This window comes from Aspergillus bombycis, assembly GCF_001792695.1.
Source record: "Aspergillus bombycis strain NRRL26010 chromosome Unknown contig00101, whole genome shotgun sequence".
NCBI lineage: Eukaryota > Fungi > Ascomycota > Eurotiomycetes > Eurotiales > Aspergillaceae > Aspergillus > Aspergillus bombycis.
In genome coordinates, this window is record NW_019170103.1 from 131 (window position 1) to 17705 (window position 17575).

At 49.8% G+C, this 17575-nt stretch overlaps 3 protein-coding genes across 3 annotated transcripts; 1 reads left to right on the forward strand and 2 right to left on the reverse strand.

Moving 5' to 3' along the window:
- Nucleotides 1-560: 560 nt before the first annotated feature.
- ABOM_010140 (uncharacterized protein) lies at nt 561-2129 on the reverse strand (the record flags this gene model as incomplete). Its single annotated transcript, XM_022537268.1, has 2 exons — nt 561-1990; nt 2099-2129. 2 exons carry the CDS (start codon nt 2127-2129, stop codon nt 561-563), a joined length of 1461 nt encoding a protein of 486 aa, XP_022385577.1.
- A 2461-nt stretch (nt 2130-4590) lies between these two features.
- On the forward strand, nt 4591-5928 carry ABOM_010141 (uncharacterized protein; the record flags this gene model as incomplete). The annotated part of the gene is made up of 1 exon (XM_022537269.1): nt 4591-5928. The coding sequence occupies one exon, from the start codon at nt 4591-4593 to the stop codon at nt 5926-5928; it is 1338 nt and encodes a 445-aa protein (XP_022385576.1).
- A 1396-nt stretch (nt 5929-7324) lies between these two features.
- On the reverse strand, nt 7325-17345 carry ABOM_010142 (putative translational activator; the record flags this gene model as incomplete). Its single annotated transcript, XM_022537270.1, has 10 exons — nt 7325-7474; nt 7605-7755; nt 7887-8156; nt 8987-9537; nt 9591-9732; nt 9790-9871; nt 9926-10081; nt 10142-10333; nt 10392-17165; nt 17225-17345. The coding sequence occupies 10 exons, from the start codon at nt 17343-17345 to the stop codon at nt 7325-7327; spliced, it is 8589 nt and encodes a 2862-aa protein (XP_022385575.1).
- Between the last annotated feature and the right edge of the window lie 230 nt (nt 17346-17575).

A 17575-nucleotide genomic window follows, 5' to 3' on the forward strand; every position in this document is an offset into this window, starting at 1 on the left:
TATTTACGTGCATTGAAGTATTCCCTCTTCTCTATACACCCGTGTGCTAAATAGCACAAATGAAGAAGACAGCGCCTCAGTAGCCAGATAATAGGAATGATGACCCGCTCTGAATGTACACACAACAGATATATAAACGATCATCGAAGCACATATATCGCTGATCTAAAGTGTCACAGAGAGTAGGATTCTAACGCATGTGGTCTAGAGAGATATATATCCAGTTTAGGGTAGCTTACTTAGTCAACGATGACCAAAGCTCGAGCTATTGCATTAGTTGCACCGCAAAAGGTGATGGAATATAGTCCATATTCCTTTGAACACTTCAAGTCGATCCTCAGCATTGAACAAATCGTACCATTTCGTTCGCCGCAGCTGTAGCACATGCCACGGTTGTCCTGTAGCATCAGATTCGGAAGGAAAACCGCTCTCCCCCGAGGTTATGATATCAATGTATCGGCGATGGACGCGCAAATGAAGGATAGATATATGGTGGTTGACACAAGAGAGCATATAGATCTGCGGCGGCTGGTCAGCATGAAAATTATAACTGCCGTGCTTTAACTACTGACATCATCAAATGGGTTGTCTGGGCCCTTCCCGATCTGTATATATCTCATTCGCTTGTCCCAAAGACCAGGGCCTGGCTGAACAATTTTCCACTTTTCGCTGTTACTCAACTTCTTTGAGGACCCAGGTCGACGGGATGCTAAGAAGGGATGTTCGTATTTAGAGCGCTTGCGAGAACTCCCATTTTCCGACACCGGCTTTTCCTCACCATTGGTAAAATTGCCACTATCACCCACTGCATCATTGGGTGCACCACCCCATCGCGGCGTCGCTGTCCACCATTTTCCCTCGCCAGGTCTCACTTCTGTCATTCCTTGACGTGCTCGTTCTTGGGCGGCTAGAAGCATGCCACCAACCTCACGTAACAAATCACATACCTCCCCAAATCCAGTGCCAGGAACGTCCCCAGGCGCCCGGAAGCACGTTTCAGGTCGGCACTGGGCGGAAAAGACGGGTCCTTCCATGACACCACTTCGTGCTAGCTGCCGATCTTTAGGCGATCGAGCAGCCGCAAACGTCTGGCGAACAGGGAATAACAATGTTCGGAGGGATAGTCTCGGAGGCAGCATGGGAAGGGCCACTTGGCACCCAAAAGGCCAGGCCGCCATTTCGGTCAATGCCCTAATCGTTTCTTCCCGAATATCCTCTGGCATTTCATGACCAGCGCCAATACGACGGCCCGTGTACATTGCTACTAATTCAGGCTCACCATCCCTCTCGCTAGGAACATTGTTTTCAGGAGCTGCTGCATTTAGTGGGTGGTCAATGTCCATCTGAGTCTCCGGATTTTGCTGAGTCTTGCAGGGTGACGGTTCATTGTCCGTCTGCATTCTGTCTCCGGACTCGCCTTCGGCCGCCTGGTTGGGAGTTGCAGGACGTTCAAAATAGTTATCCAAGCTCGTGTCCCAGTACTGTGCCATTCGCTCTAGCCCCGTCCAGAATTTTCGCGCATGGGTCACCCGGACCCTTTGACGTCCCTCGCGCGGAGGTAACCGTGCCACCTCTCGAAACGCATCGTCATTTTCCAGAAGTAGTTCCTCCTTCAGCACATCAAATCGCTCTTTTGGTGGGTAGGAATTCCCATTCTCCATCAAGATCGGGGAACCATCTTCGGTCAACGGGGACGAATTGGGTGACGTATCTTCCCAAGGCAGAGGAGGAAAAAAATCGGGCCCATCCTTACGGACAATACATGAAGCAGAGAGACCTGTTTCCACCTTCAAATTGAGGGCTTTGAACTTGTCGAGTGTGATATCTTGTGGCCTTCTGATGGACGCTAGAATATCATGAACTTGCCGCAAAGACGCCTCCGGATCATCATCTGTGGCATCAGGGAGCTTATACGCTGGGAAGTCCAAAGGTGTTGGGCCTGATGGAGCTCGTCGCTCCCTGTCAGGCTCTGAGCTCACTGAAGGGAAGCCTACCACAATGGTTAGCCCTGCAATTTGACTTGACAAACGTCATGATTTTGTTTGTGTTTTGTTATTAAAAGAGAGCGCTATGCGGATATTTGGTTTCGGTGGCAGACCCGAGTATTTAGATGGACCAAATTCCGCCATAGCTTAGAAGAGCTGTTAGCGAGGCAGACAGCTGATACTTGTCGTTCTAATATAGAGCGACCGGGGAATCGTAGCGCACCAAGTTCAGAATATTAGGTGGGAGGACCTTCGTATACCATAAGCCCACACAGCTGCCGCGTCCACAATTGGATCATGTAGGGTATATACGGTGGGCAACATAATGCGCGGGGTGAAGCAAGGTGACGATAGAAGAGGGGAAGCCTTACCCAGCGAACTACACCATCCGAACATGATACGAGGCTTCTAACTAGTGACAAAACACTACTTCAGTTGAGAAACAAGATCAATCAAGCAACGGACACTTGATTTGGCGTTGGTTTGAAGTGAGTGAGGCCGAATAATCACATCGCATGCACAGCCAGTATGAGGGCTTGAGGGGGTCAGGTGCGGTGGGGGTTTGGTTAAGGATAGGGGCCAAAAGGTAGTGAAAGGGTGGGCCAGGGGCAAAGTGACAGAGAAGAACCAACCGTGGAATAGAGTAAGATCCAACCAAACAATGAGAATCTTGTCGTGGTAGGTTTTTTGGTTGGTGAAAGATAATCTAACAGGAAAAGGGAACAGAAGGCATGGAGGGGCCAAAGTAATGGGCCGTTAATGCTTATGGGCTACTTCGGCTTGGGGTGTTTTGCTAGTAGTATGCGGGAGTGCGGATTAGTCCGTCTCTAGTGCTGGCGGCTTTTTTCGTGGGATAAGACAACATTGGGGTTTACACAATACTCCGTAGTTCACTGGTTAGTTACTGGTGATTAATTAATAACATAGCCCCTGACATGGCTGATTTTATCGCTATCCTTTGGCCACGCCCGTATAATGTATAGAAGAACCCCCCGGGGCAATGATCATATATTAGAGGAAAGACTAAAAAAATGGCGGCCACGACCTGTTATATTGTCTGGACTGTATTGTGCCAAGTACGTAAGTGTTATGCAGCCTTCCATCCAAGGTAACCTTTGGGGACAACTTCTCCACCGCGACTGTTATATGGCTGCCAATGGTGGCTGATAACCGGACAAACCGGGTGGAGTTTTAAGGAGTTTTAAGGAGTTTTGAGTTGATCCTTGCCCTAAAATTTCGACAGGCCGATGGAAGCTGTGTCAAGACTCGAGACTTCTATTGATTGGGAAGGTAATCCTATGCTCTGCATGTGTCTCTGATCAATCCGAAATCTCAATGGTTGAAACCTACCGTCCTTGAGGTGGAGGGCAAAAGAATCATTCGTTTTACCAGTGGGTATGGCACACACACACACACACACACAAAAGACCAAGCGGCCGGCAAGAATCGGGCCGAGAGAATTAACTAACTACTAGTAGTTAGTTAAAAAGATGCTAGAACGAAATCTGAGTCAGCAGAATTGCTTGGTGCACATGACATCACCTGAAAGCCGTGATGAGGCTAGTCTCCAAGGAGCCTGATGGTCCAGTGACCCCACTCCGAACTTGTTGCGATTTGCGACTGCAAATGCAAATGTCAATGCCAATGGCACCGCAATTCAAGTGAACTTCCTCCTCGTCTCCCTTCGCTTCTTTTCTACTAGTTCAATTGCCGGTCGCAATCTCGGGTCACACCTGCATTAATTAACCTTCCGCCGAGGACGCTTTTTGACGCTGACATTGACCATCCACCTTTCTTACCTCAGAAGGATCCAAGTTTCTTCACTAACTACCCCTTCACTGTGTTTTGTTAGCGAAATCGGGGGCTGGGGGCTTAAAGTTCCCTTCCCCCCATGCAAGTGAGACTAACAGCGCCCAGGTCCCAATGTCACAGACCCCCTCTGTGAAAGGGATTGGATGTTCTGGATGGATAGTGTTTCAGCCTTTCCTCCGATGCGAGTCAACAGCCATCCATCCCCTGCGTAAGCTTCACCGAATAGTGTTTTCCAGGTCTCTCTTTTATTGAATGTTATGTTATGGTCCGTCCGCGTTTGGCTACACGCCCGGCTAACCTCGAGTTTCAGTTCAAGGTTGTTCCTTTTTCACCCTCTTCTCTTGGACTTGGTTGTATTGTTTGTTCTATCTTCTTGCGTCTTCCTCGATCTATATTGGTGTGGTTGACATCCCACCTTCGCACCCCTCTCTAGATCACTAGAGACTGCTTCACCATCCTATCCTGAAACGGGAGGATTCCACGCGAGTGAACGCCTCTGACACCTATTGTCATGGCTTGTTTTCTGCAATCTGTAGAGAGAATATCATACTGAGAAGAACCTAATATGCTTGCATCTGTCTTTCCTTATTCATAGTCCTGGGTCTTCGTCGGTTACACGTTCCTTTCGGTCGATTTTTTTGATTGATATCGCTACTCACCGTCATACGCGCCGTCCTTGCTGACAGTACTCGTTCCTTTCCTTTTACTGTGGTGTTATTTGACGCACTACGCCGTGCCTTTCCTGCTCTAGCAGAACGGTTGTCACGTCCCTCTAGCCTGCGGGCTTGACGACATGTCAATGTCCAGTCCTTCCATTATCTTTCATCAGGGCTTACGATGTACTAAAGTCCCGCGAAGGTCAGCCGCGGCTGTATCGCCTTCCATCAATCTCTCCACCTCGACTTCCTCCCCGATAACTACCACTTCGACCGACGGACCAAACTTAACTACAGATCCATCACCAGACGTTGAGACCTCCCCATTCAATGACCCTACTACGTTAAGCACATCGCAAGCAACGGCGTCGCAATCGAGTACAGAAACGCCTAACACGATACCAACGCATCTACCACCTGTCAGCTCTTTCGTCATCACCACTACAGTTAGTGATTCGTATCCTTCAAGTACTGAGGGTATTACGAAGACATACAGTCTAGTATCATCCTATGATGCCGGTTATTCAACGCTGGAGCCAATTGCGTCAAGCATACATAGCAGTTTCTCGAGCTCGAGCTCCACAGAGGCTATCCTAAGGCATACCTCCCGTACGAGAGGGCCTTCAACGGCGACTACCTCAACGGCAACGGGAGATGTCCTTCCCAAAAACAACTCGGATCATGGAAGTTCACTTTCGTCTCCAGACAATGGATCACGTGCCTCGCTCCGCACTCTACTTGGCAGCGTACTCGGTGCGATGGGCTTCATTGCAGCTGTTTTTCTGATCTGCTTACTGTTATTCAGACACAGGCGGAGGAGATCAGGCGGAGACCAATGCTTTGGAGGGAATGAAAAGCTTCTAAGAGCCGACCGACAATCGGCAGATTCCTCGGCTGGCTTACAGTACGGATACGTTTCTGGAGGGTCTATGCGCTCGCAATACAAATATGCACCAGAAGCTCGGATGAGCGCCTACTACCAGGATGATAGCAATCGAGCATCAGCGTGCTATTCGGATCCTTTTTCAGATTCCGCAGAGATGCATGGAAGATTGCGAAACGACATGCTTGGAATAGAAGATACAACTCAGTCTCTATTCATGGACCAAAAATATGACCAAAAGCCGGTTATTCCAGGGGAGAATCTACCGCTTCGAACATTTTCCGATAGCATTTTACCAACTGTCCATGCGGGGCGAAGACGGTCCGAATTACCCTTGAGCTCAGAGCACGGATCTATTTATAGCAGTGATCGTAGCTTGGGCAGCACTCTCATTCTTCCTGGGCGAAGTAGTCTAGGGAGCAGCTTGCAGAGATTCAGCTACCGGGTTTCGGCGGCAGAACTTGAACCATGCGGTGCAAACGAACTGGTGACTAAAATTAGCCCGCGCAGTACACGGAGTGATCCGTTTGATCTGGAAGTTCCAGCGAGGGCGGTACACCCAATTGGTTCAGCGACGCAGCTAAGACCGTAGGTGTAGCCTTTGGTGTCATAACCCAGGCGGTCGTCGCTAAGGTCTTCCTAAAGAAGGAATCAGCAGTGAAGCAGTGGGGTGTGTCTCTGCGGTAGTATACAAGATATGTGACACGAGCCATGAAGTTCTCTTAGGTTGACATTGAGGGATACATGGGATGGTTGCATTGTATTTCTCTTTGATATCATTCGCAGTATATTGTACTTTAACTTTTTCTTTCACCTCAGCCCTAAGCTGGGCCAGCGATAATTATGTACGATACTCCATGATGTAACACTAAAACTGTTGAACATTGCCTTGCCGTTTCTGATATACATTCATTGGCTATGACATCGGTGTGCTGGTTGGTTAACCCTAGGTCCACGCTAGTGGTGAAACACATTTCAGGTTTACAAAGAGATGTCACTGATTAGGTTTAAAGAGGGGTGCTGTGTTGAGCATCTCATTCCATTGAAGGTGGGTTGGTGTGAACTAATAATATTCGATTCTTTTGTTCGTAGGGCCGCAGCGACGGGGTTCCAAAAATATATCTTTGTTGAAACTCAAATATCCACCACTATCAGGAATAACTGAACAAACAAAGAGGTTATTTCGAATAAGAGAATCACCTAAATTTCGACGTACAGCGGTTGATAGTTTGCTATTGATGTCGGGAAGATGGCTATAGATAGAACGGGGAAAAAAGGAGGGGGCAGGAATATTTGAGGTGATATACCCACCATGATGGCTATATTCGTACTCCCACCCAACTTGGAGGGTCTAGACCTACAGCCGCATGGTGGTTGGCGTGCTGGTGGAGATTTCATGGTTGAGTTGTACGGGTAGATGTGTACCCACGCGGAGGGGTGTATCTACAGGTACATCACAGAGCGATTATGACCTCATGCTGAACACAATTCACATTTACATGACCTAACCCTCGAGTGAGATTCAGTAAAACGTTACGACATTAGGAGATAAGATAGATGCGGTAGAAAACAGCCTGGTTTGGGGAGGTCGAGAGAGAGGGTATTTGAAGAAGTTTGAGCATCCGGGCGTTTTGGGAGGGATTGAAGAGCAGTTGAGGTAGAATGCAGATGAAAAAATCGGAGTATTCGTATCACACAAAGCGCCATGCCATTGTTTTTGCTTTAATCAAATGGTATTTTTCATTCTTTTCCCTGGTTCTCTTTTCAGACGGCCCATGGAAGAAAAGAGATGCATTCATTTCCTTCTGTTTCCCCAAGCCCCCGTTCCAGGATCACCCTTGTACCAAAAACCGTCCCGGATGAATCAAAGCCATTGAGAAAACAGAAATGGTCGACCTAGACTTTTCTTGTAGGCTGACCGAGTCTCTTGATTTCTCCTCCCAGTTCAACCTCCGCACCGCCAAAACACGTTGTCAACGGATGGGAATTTACTCCTGGGCCTCGCCGACCAGAGCGTTGCGCTTGGCCTCGAGACGTTCTTGACGTCTCTCACGGAGAGCCTTGTTCTTGGCACGCTTGGCATCCATCTCCTCCTTGAGGACACGCTCACGGTGACGCTCAGCCTTGGCCTTTTGGATCTGTTGGAGAATATAAGTCAGTATTCCGGTCGCCGTATCAATTGTGTGGGGGTCTTGATGACATCGAGGGCTCGCGCATGAGCCCACCGAGAAACGGTGATTGAGAAGGGCGGATTGGGCGGAAACTTACGTGCTCAACGAGAGCGCGCTTGTGCTTGAAGGTGTTACCCTTGCTCAGGTGGTAGAGCTCGTGGTAAAGGTGCTTGTCGATCTTGCCAGCAGCACGGTAGCGGACGAGGAGGCGACGGAGAACACGCATGCGGCGCATCCAGAGAATCTGGCTATATTATGCGAGAACCCATCAGTCAAAGAGTTCCACCACGGCATAACCCATCACGACATTGATTCCATTGGTCATGGACCAGCCAACCGTCATTCGTCGCGTCCCAGGGAAAGTAGGATAACTGCATACCTGGGCATACGGGCCTCCTTGGTACCCTTACGCTTACCCAGACCGCGGTTTCTGCCGATTCTGCGGGCGGCGTTGAGCTCACGGGCACGGACGCGGGAGTGCATGGTGACGGGCTTGCGGATGATGAGGCCATCGCTGACGAGCTTGCGGATGGTCTGGCGGGAGTTGGCGTTGGAGATCTCATTCATCTCATTGGGGTCGAGCCAAATCTTGCGCTTGCCGCAGCCCACCACGGAGGCGGCGAGGCGCTTCTGGGTGCGAAGGTTGACCCTGTGGATGAAAAACCGTCGGTCAGCATGAAGCCCAAATCGATCGAACAAATTGTTTTTCCAAAGGAGTAGTCCCAGAGGGGCCGTATCGGGGGGGCGTAATCAGGGCATATAAGGCCACCGAAGAGCAGTGATCCCCCAGCAAAGTCACGATATCACGATTTGGAGATGAACTCACATCTTGATGTCGGCGTATCGACGGTCGTTGGCGGATGATGTTCGTTGCACTCGTCGACGGGTGAGAATCCAGAAGTGAGGAGTTTGAAGATACGCCGGCTGATTAGCTCAGCAACTGTGCTCCTAAGCGAGACTGATCCACCTTAGGGCTTGTGCCCCAGATCTTCTAAGCAGGCCCCCCTCTTCCGTCATGGCCATGAGCATTGGTAGGACGTACCTCTGCATGTCCTTTCTGGAATAATAGCCTACCGTAGTATTGTTCTCCTGGCTCTCCGACCGTATACCCTTATCCTAACCAACTGAAGGGCGACTGACCTTTGATGTTCGTGGGGAATCCACCAATGGTGACCACGTGACCATACACAGGGAGGGCGGAGGCTGACCGCCCGATAAGGCTCGTCAGTCTATCTAGCTACATACTATACATCCGCATCTCAAGAGGAGAAAAGAAAATCATGCATTGGTCACATCGTCGTCATCATGATCATATCTACTCACCTGGCTTCACTTCTTTTCGGTTTTGCTTCCCTTTCTCATATAGACAAATATAACCAACCAGTCATCCTCCTGACAGAAAACAACAGCAACCACATACAAATGGGGTATAGATCTAGTTCATGCAGCGCTGCAGAACAGAACTACCATAACAATCACTCATCCACGGGGCCTTCCTCCAAATCCACCTTTCCAATACTCCACAACTCTTTCTCATCCTCCACTTCGTCGTTGGAGAGACCCAGGCCTCCTTGTCCACCCTCAGCTTCCTTGCGTTCCCGAGATTGACTAGCCAGACGTAGCGCAATTCGTTTGAAGTAGTCCGACATACTCCGTTTTGGTCCTGGAGCAAGCTCGGCCCCCGGCCCAGCCATATACTTATCGAATACGGCACTCTCTGACTCCACGACCGAGAAGATCGCCAAGAAGGCAGCCTCGGCCGCCAATTTCACGGGGATAACCATGTCGCGGACGCCGGCGAAGATTGGTGGCGCAAGCAGAGCCAGATGGGGCCGGGTCAACTCTGGATGAAGACGGCTGACGGTCCGCATAACAACTAGCGCCAAACGACGTGTGTCCGAGGGTGCACCTGGCTGAATGCACGGTGCCAAGGCTTCGAAAATAGCCTTGTTATTCTCGAAACTGCGATGCTCATCGTCGATCAACAGGTATTTTCCAGCCGCCAGAACACTGTTGTCGGCAATGAAGGTCTTTCCAGTGTTAGCATCCTAGCTTTGTGCGCTGGAATCGTATATTGACTCACATCTTTATTTGTCACGCCCTGACTGATAACTGAGATCGTTTCGGCGGCGAAATTCTCCGTCAAGGATGCTGGAGAGTCAACAAGCAAGGCGTTGAGCCCCAAAATTGATGAATGCGTAGGGTGTGTCGTAAGCACGCGATTCCTTGCAATTTCATTAGTTCCAGTGCCTTTCAAGAAATGTATGGAAGATCAAACATACTTGATAAGAGGGGTGGCAGTGGCTGGAGGGAGGACCTTCACCAGCGCACCAAGCAACTTGGCATTCGTAATGGCCACAGAATCTATCAGACAGTTAGATATGCAACGAACTTTTTGTAGGCTGTCATAGAACCTACCCGTTTGATCGCTAGCGTCGTCATCGATAAGCGCAAGAATAGAATTCTTGGAAGCCTCGCTCATGTTAGCACCGGCCTTGCCAACCACCTCTTGGAGGGCCTTCATCATGGCATTTCTGACGCCAACATCGGCGGTCTTGGTTCCCGCAATAAGCTCTGATCTCTAGGTTAGCACTAACTCCGTATCCACAGTTTAGAGAATAAGGAAAACCGTACCGGCAATAAGGGGATCAACTCTTGGCGTCAACGTGATCAGAATTCCAAGACCCTTGGCAGCCCTGTTACGCAAAGTTTCACTGGTCGTGTCTGCCAAACCTCTAGCAAACGTCCGTTGAAGTTGTGGCAGGAATGGCTTGACAGCAAGCGGGATCTTTCCCAAAAGCTTGTTGAGAGTGTAGAAGATAGCGCCTAGTCGGTGAGATTAGTTGTCAATAACTTACTCCACAGAGAAGCACGAATGACTTACACTTAATATCTACTGATCGCTCAGACACCACTCGAATGAGAGGACCTGTGATCTGCGTCACGAAGAGTTTCAAGGAATCTGCTGCAGTACGATCAATGATGTCACCGATGGCAAGAGCCGCCTGGGTACGCTGCTCAACACTGCCGTTGAGAAGAGCCTGCAGGAAGATCGGCAGGATAGCGGTGATGCCCTTTGGCAAGCTGAAGCCAGGAAGATTGGCTCCAGGCACACCCACTCCCCGCAGGACCTGACGAGTGGGGATGGCCAACACCTCCATTTCCTCTTTACGCATATGGGATGTTAGGCCACTCAGCGCTGTCCACGCAGCCTTGACCACACCCTTATCATTGTCATCGAAGGAAATCAGCAAGACGCGAATCAAGTCTTGGTGATATCTAGAGTAGTCGATCGTAGCATCCGAGAAGAACTTGTTCAGGTGAATTGCCGCCTGAGCACGGCGTAAATGGTCATCATGCTTCATCAGCGACAGCATGACATTGATAACAACGTTTAAGCCATCAAATTCATCCACTGATACCAAGACGGTATCGAATGCGTTGCACAACTCGTCGCGGAGAGCATCGTCTGTAGATGATATGATGTTGTCCATCAGGGAGTTCAGGATTGTGGGGAGTCTGCGTGTCATCGCAGAGCCTGCCACCTCAGCAAGAGAAGCAAGTGCCCTGGCGTTGAAAGCAGAAATAGGAGAGGTGAGCAATGTCGGAATAAGGTTGGGAAGGATAATGTTGGCCCGTGTTTGTTCAGTCAGAAGAGTCAAAAGGGCCGATAGCGCTTGCTCAGCATCTTCATCATTTCTCAATAGTAGCAGAAGATGGGGCAGAACCTGATCCACAGCCTTCTTGCCCAGGATTTGCTGTAAGGCGTCGAAAGCTTCTGCAGCAGCTTCACGCACATCCTCATCGTTGTCAACAAGAGCCACCCGAACGGTAGAGATAAGGACCTTCTCATAATCCTCCAGGGCTTCGGCAGTTGCAGAAGTAATGAGTTCCCGCAAGGCAATGCAGATGCCTTGCTTAACGTCCACATCTGGCGATGTTTGAAGCCCTTCCTCAAGGGAGGGAAGCAGACTCGAGAGAACAGTTTCTCCGGCCTTCTTAATAAGATCTCCAAGTGCATTACTGGCAATGACCTTCTGCTCCATGTTCGAGGATCCAAGACGACGAATAATAAGCTGGGATAGAGTAGGCACCATATCCTTAAGTGTTTTCGGAGACGCAACAAGCGCCTTCCAGACACCCATTGCTGCGCTCTTAACAAGACCCGAGGTATCGCAGCGACAGATGAACAAGGCAGATAGAACCCTATTCCTTCTTTCCTCTCCAAGAACTTCCAGCAAGGACTGTCCGGCCTGGTGGGCTTCTTCCTCCTCTTCTTCGCCATCGGCCTTGGCCGTAATACCAGTGATGCTGAAGAGAAGATCACCGACCAGCTCAACCGAGCTCAACCGGATACGGTAACTGTCGTCTGCAAGGCCGCGCTCGAGCTCTGGGAGAAGGAGATCAATCGCCTTGGAAGAGAAATTTTTAACTAGCAAACGACCCGCTTTAAGAGAGGTCTCGCGGATTGAGTCAACGTCATCAGCCAGACCAGAGAGGATAGGCGGAATAATCTTGCCCAGGTAAGTCGCAAAGCTGTTACCGAAACAAGCTGGAAGGAAGATAAAGAGAGTCATGAAACCTTCACGAACAGCTGGCTTGGAGCTGGAGACGTTCTGTAGTATAGTAGGCAGCGTCTCCTCGAGTCTCGTGGTACCCAATCCTGCCAGAACCTCGGAAAGGGCTTGAGCAGATCCCAGTCTATCACCGGCGCCGGTGTCGGATTTTAGAGTAGCCATGAGGTTAGGAATAAGGTCTGGAAGGGCATCTTCTCCAAGTTTCTCAATAAGTGATCCAAGGGCCTTGGACGCAGTAGCACGAGTGGTGGGTACAGGATCGATGATAGCCATTTGCAGTCCAGAGACAATGATTGGCAAGTGCGATGTGAGGTCTTTGCGCTCGGTAAGATGGGCCAAACTGCCAATAATTTGCGCAGACTTCCGCTTTGTATTCGATCTGTCGCCAAGACCACGCTCCAAAATACGAACAACAAGCGCCAGGGAAGGGGCATCCAGGTAATGGACGAAAGAAACCTTGATGAGGGAATCCAAAGCCTCGTCTGTATGCTTCGTTGGATCGCTCAGAGCTTTTAGAAGCACGCTAACCAAGCTCTTGATCTCTGGATTACTGATGACCTCACCGAAACGTTGGAGACTCCGGTTTGCAGCATTACGCACTTCCTTGTGCGTATCGTTCAGGACTACCGTGAGGGGAGGAATAATATCAGGCAGGCTTGCTGCTAGTTGCTGTGGATCAAGGTAGGCCATCGCACCAAGCAGATCACAAGCACCCTTTTGACTACGCCATTGAGTATCATCAAGGCCGTCAAGAAGGGTAGGAAGGATTTTCTTGACACCATAAGAACTGAGGTTGGAAAAGCAAGCCTTTGCCGCATCAAGACAAGCGTCACGAACATCAGCATTGGGATCACCGAAGCTAGCCAGAAGCTGCGGAACGATCTGGATAACGTATGGCTCAAAAGTGCGGCCCAGGATTGTTGCAAAAAGTTCGTAAGCCAGTAGAGCACCTTGTCTCTGATGTGGTTCCTTTTTGTTTTCAGTGGCTGCGCGAAGATGGGTCATGATCTGGAATTCTCGTAAAGATAAGACACCCCTTCCACTGACAATGCCTGCAAGCCCGTAAGCTGCTCCACGTTGAGTGGCATACTTCTTGGACTGTAAAAGCTGGTCCAGCATCTCCTGCACGTAGCCAGCGCTTTGAGAGCCCGACAGTCTGATGAGAGGCGGTAGACATCCAGAAACAGCGGATTGAACAGATTCAGAAGGAGTTGGGAGGGTAGCAAGCAGCCTCTTGATAACAGTTTGCAAACGCGGGTCGTCTGCTTTAAGATGCCGGGCCAGAGAGCCATAAAGAACAACCACCGCCTCGTTGAGAAGGTCAGAGGTCTCACTTCCCTTATCTGATGTTTCCAGAGTCGTTTCTAAGATATTCATCAATTCTTCAACCTTGTGCTGGCCACGCTCAGCAATGACAGATCTGCCGCTATCAGCCATCTGTGCTCTGACCACAGGGCTTCGGTCAATCAGAGGTCCTCGTTCGATCAAGAATCTGAGGAAAGACACGATCTGCTCGCCCTCAAACCCGTTCGTCATGGCAGTAAAAGCGAGGGCAATACCGCTGCGGAATTCCCAGCGATCGGCCATGTCCATCTTCTTCGGCATCCCATATATATCCTTTTCTGGCTCCTTAGGCTTGGCCTCGCTTTCGTACTTAGCTTGCAGTTCCGAAAATATTTCATCAAACTTGGTAGGATTGGACTCAAGGGCATGTGCCAACGCACGAGCAGCGGCACCGCGGAGCTGGGAATCCTTGGAGGCAAGATACGGGATAATTTTACCGTAGGAAGAGTCATCGACCTCCAGTGCATTATCTTCCCAGATTGTCTCGGCTATTTCGGCGTTTTCCTCCACGTGGTCATGATATTCTAGCCAGATGTGTTCAGAGAAGTCTAGGTCGGTCAGGTCAATCTCGGCATCGATAGCCTGCAGTACAGCCGTGCGAACAGATGCATCTGAAACGATGGCGCCCTGCAGAAGAACGTCTAGTTCAGCATTGTTGATGGTAGGTGAGATACACCTGCAGAAATCGAACAGAGTATCCTTAACCAATTTGTAATGCTGAGTGTACTTTTGCATTGATGTGAGCAAGTGATCTAGAACTTCAGCACGAGGGAGACGTTCGTCGGTAAATGACCCTGAATGGAAGGACAGGAACTCAAGCGCAAGTAGTACTTGTTCACCTTCCTCATCTCCCTTTTGTTCATCAATTCCGTTTCCACTAAGAACAAGGAGAACAAGTGGAAGGATGTATGCCAGAGACGTGACATCAAACGGACGTTGCTCGGATGCAAACCGCAGACGATAAAGAATTCTTGTCACAAGTTGGCCGAGGGGTTCTGCATCCATGTCGGGGGAAAGTTGGCTCCTGCCAAGTGCCCGCAGAGTCGCAATGCCCACGAAGGATCGCAATGGGCCCAGACGTGAAGATACCTTCTCCGCGCACTTGATATAGGCCCTAGACACGACATCACCGGCAAGTAAACCTGCACCAGCCTTCACGAGGGACAGCAAAGATCCCACTGCGGTATTGATCCAGCCATCCGCTTCGATTGCCGGGCCGCTTGCAAGACCCTGCATGATCCCAGCGCCTCTTTCAATCCTTTTAGCTTCCCGCAGAACTTCTTCACGAATCTTGGACTCTTTCGCAAGCTGGGCTTTGACTTTAGATTGCTCATCCGCAGTCAGTTTCTTCTGTTTCTGGCCCTTTTTCTCGGCCAGCTGTGCCCGTAACTCCTCTTCCCACTTGAGGATGTCATAGTCTTTAGTGTTCTTATTGAAAGCCGACTTCGACTTAGTGCTGAGGACATCAACAAACATGGTTCCTTCGGGGGTCCGAGCAATGGCAACGTCAGTTGGAGTGAACTTGGACACACGCGAAACATCCAAATCGTCCTTGATCTGAGCCACAAGCCGGGAAACCATAGTGTCAGGCGCCACGAAAGCCAACTCGCCGGCAGCGCTCCAAATAGCATCGTCGACTTGAGGAACTCTGGATTGAACTGGGTCATCATGCACTCGGGTCAATTGATTCATAGACTCATCGGGGAATTCGCGGACGAGGTTGCCAGGGTCGATGCCAGTTCTCAGACAAAGCGTAATCCATGAGACATTCGGGATCATCTCAGGACGGCCAATGACGATGAGTTCAATAAGCTGGTTCTTCATTTCTGAAGAAGCTTTCTCTAGTTCCGGAAGACTCGATACAGGTGAACAAATAGCTTTCGTAACCAAATGAAGGAATTTCAGGCTTTCCGATCCTGCAGATACAGGCGCAGATTCTTTATCAGAAGTCCTCAAAGAAAGTATCCAACCCCACAACGAATCTATCACGATGCGACCGATAAATCCTACTCGTTTAAGATGAACTTCTGACAGGATGCTAGCGGAACGCTCTCGGAAGTTTGATTGAAGCCCGGGCATGGTGATGGCATAGATAAACGCCTGGCCCCATGCAATCTTGGCTGCGTCTTCTGCACTCTCAAACTTAGATCCAGACGAAACAGCTGCAAGCGTTCTCGTAACCCACTCGACCTCTCCTTGGGTGGCCAACTTTGAATAAGCTTTCGGGTTGAGAAGGAGAGATGGCTTAGGACTAAGAGCCATCATCTGGGCCGCCAATTCTTCCCATATGGCCTTTTCGAAGCCCTGTACTGAAGACAACCGCTCAGCAAGTGCAAGGAAGACGTAGGCCGTCGATAACGATCCATTCTGGGCCGACGGTAAGGGGTTGGAAGCCACTTCGTTGAACAGATCCTTCATTTTACTCATGAATTTGGTCACGAACGACTCAACTTCAGGACTAACTAGGGTCGATGAATCAGTGTTCCAGAGCAATTCTCCCACATTGAGCTGCCAAAGTTTTCGGAATGGAATTCTTTTCTCTGCAGATCCCTTCACGATGGTGCTTATAACATCATCGTTGACCTTTATCTTGTGTTGGACGAGAAATGCTAGATGTTTACAGAATGCTTTTATTTCCTGTTCCAGCGCAGCTTCGTTGGATTCTCGTGTAAACACGGGAACAAATCCCTGGACCACTTCCTTCGAAATATCAGCGGAAGGCAGAGTAGCTGAGAGTGCCTGAGCATACACGGCGCGCTGCTCGGGGTTTGTAATTTTCTGCGTCTTCAAAGGACCGACAACTTCGGTTGTGACTTTAAGAAGCACGGTTTCAGTTTTCGATCTTGAGAGTAATAACTCAAACGACTGAACAGCACCCTGTCTGATGGCAGCATTGTTTGACTTCATGCTGGAAAGGAGGTGCTTCAACAGCTTTGAATGCAGAATCTCTGATAAGTCCATCTGTTCGGGTAATGACGAGCATAATGAAGGTAGCAGTCCGCCGAGGACCACCTCTGGGGAACGCAAAATGGCTTTTTCGAGAGGTGGTATTATGTCGGATGTCACATCTTCGTAGGAAACGAAAGAGACGAAGAAGTCGGACAGAGCATCTGCGATGTGAGCTGGTGGTACGGTTTTCGACCCAATTAATTCTTTGACATAGAAATTGATAATCGGCTTCTTTTCTTCTTCCAAGACAGGTCTCTTGACCGGAAGGCGGGCGCACACGCCGGAGATGACTCCCAGGAAGGGGGCATTCTTCTGTCCCGAAGTTGAATCGCTCGTCAATCGACGAGTAGACTGACGGACGGCATCCTCGCCACAAGTTCCCGACGAGAAAACGGCTCGCAGCGCACGTCTCGTGACTCTAAGGGCCGACTGCTTCACTGAAAGCTTGGGGTTAGAGGCCAAACAAGTCTCAAGTAACTTCGCATCCGCCGCGATAATGTCTAATATAGCCGAAAGCGGTGTTTCAGGATCATTGCTTAGAGCCTGTAGGATAACCGAGCACCATTCCAGAAGCACCAGCGCAGAGGTAGATGACAATGCAGGTTTGGACGCTTCAGCTTGCAGCTTCTGTGTGAGATATTTTAGGTCGTCGGTCGGGACCGGGGCCTTGAGAAGCGAGCGGAGACACTGCTGGACGGCTTGACGGGAGGGGCGATCGACATAGCGAGGATAGGTCTTGAAGAGAAGCCCAAGGAGAGGCTCACGGGCTTGTTGTGGGAGATCTGACCCTACAGAGTGAAGGCTTAGCGAGGGATCATACGAGAGGGGTTGCTTGGGGCCAACTTACCGATTCTCTCACGGAGTTCCTGGAGAGCATGAATTCTGCGAGATGTCGAACTCGAAAAGAGAACGACCAACAGGCTCTCCAGGTCTCCAGATTTTACCTGATCCCATGGAAAGTCGTCCATGTTAGGAGCCCTGGGGCATGTCGAGGTGGCGGATGTTGATTAGATTCCACGGGGAGGTAATGGAATTGAGTTGGAAGTGTCTTTCGCTGCCGCCGATGTTGTCATAAAAGTTTTCGGCGTGGTTTTATTGTGGGGAAATCGTCCAAAGCTCCAGTTGATGACCACCATTTAATTCCCACACTCTCTTAATGTTGCATTCCACCAACACTCCCTCACTCGTTTAATAGACT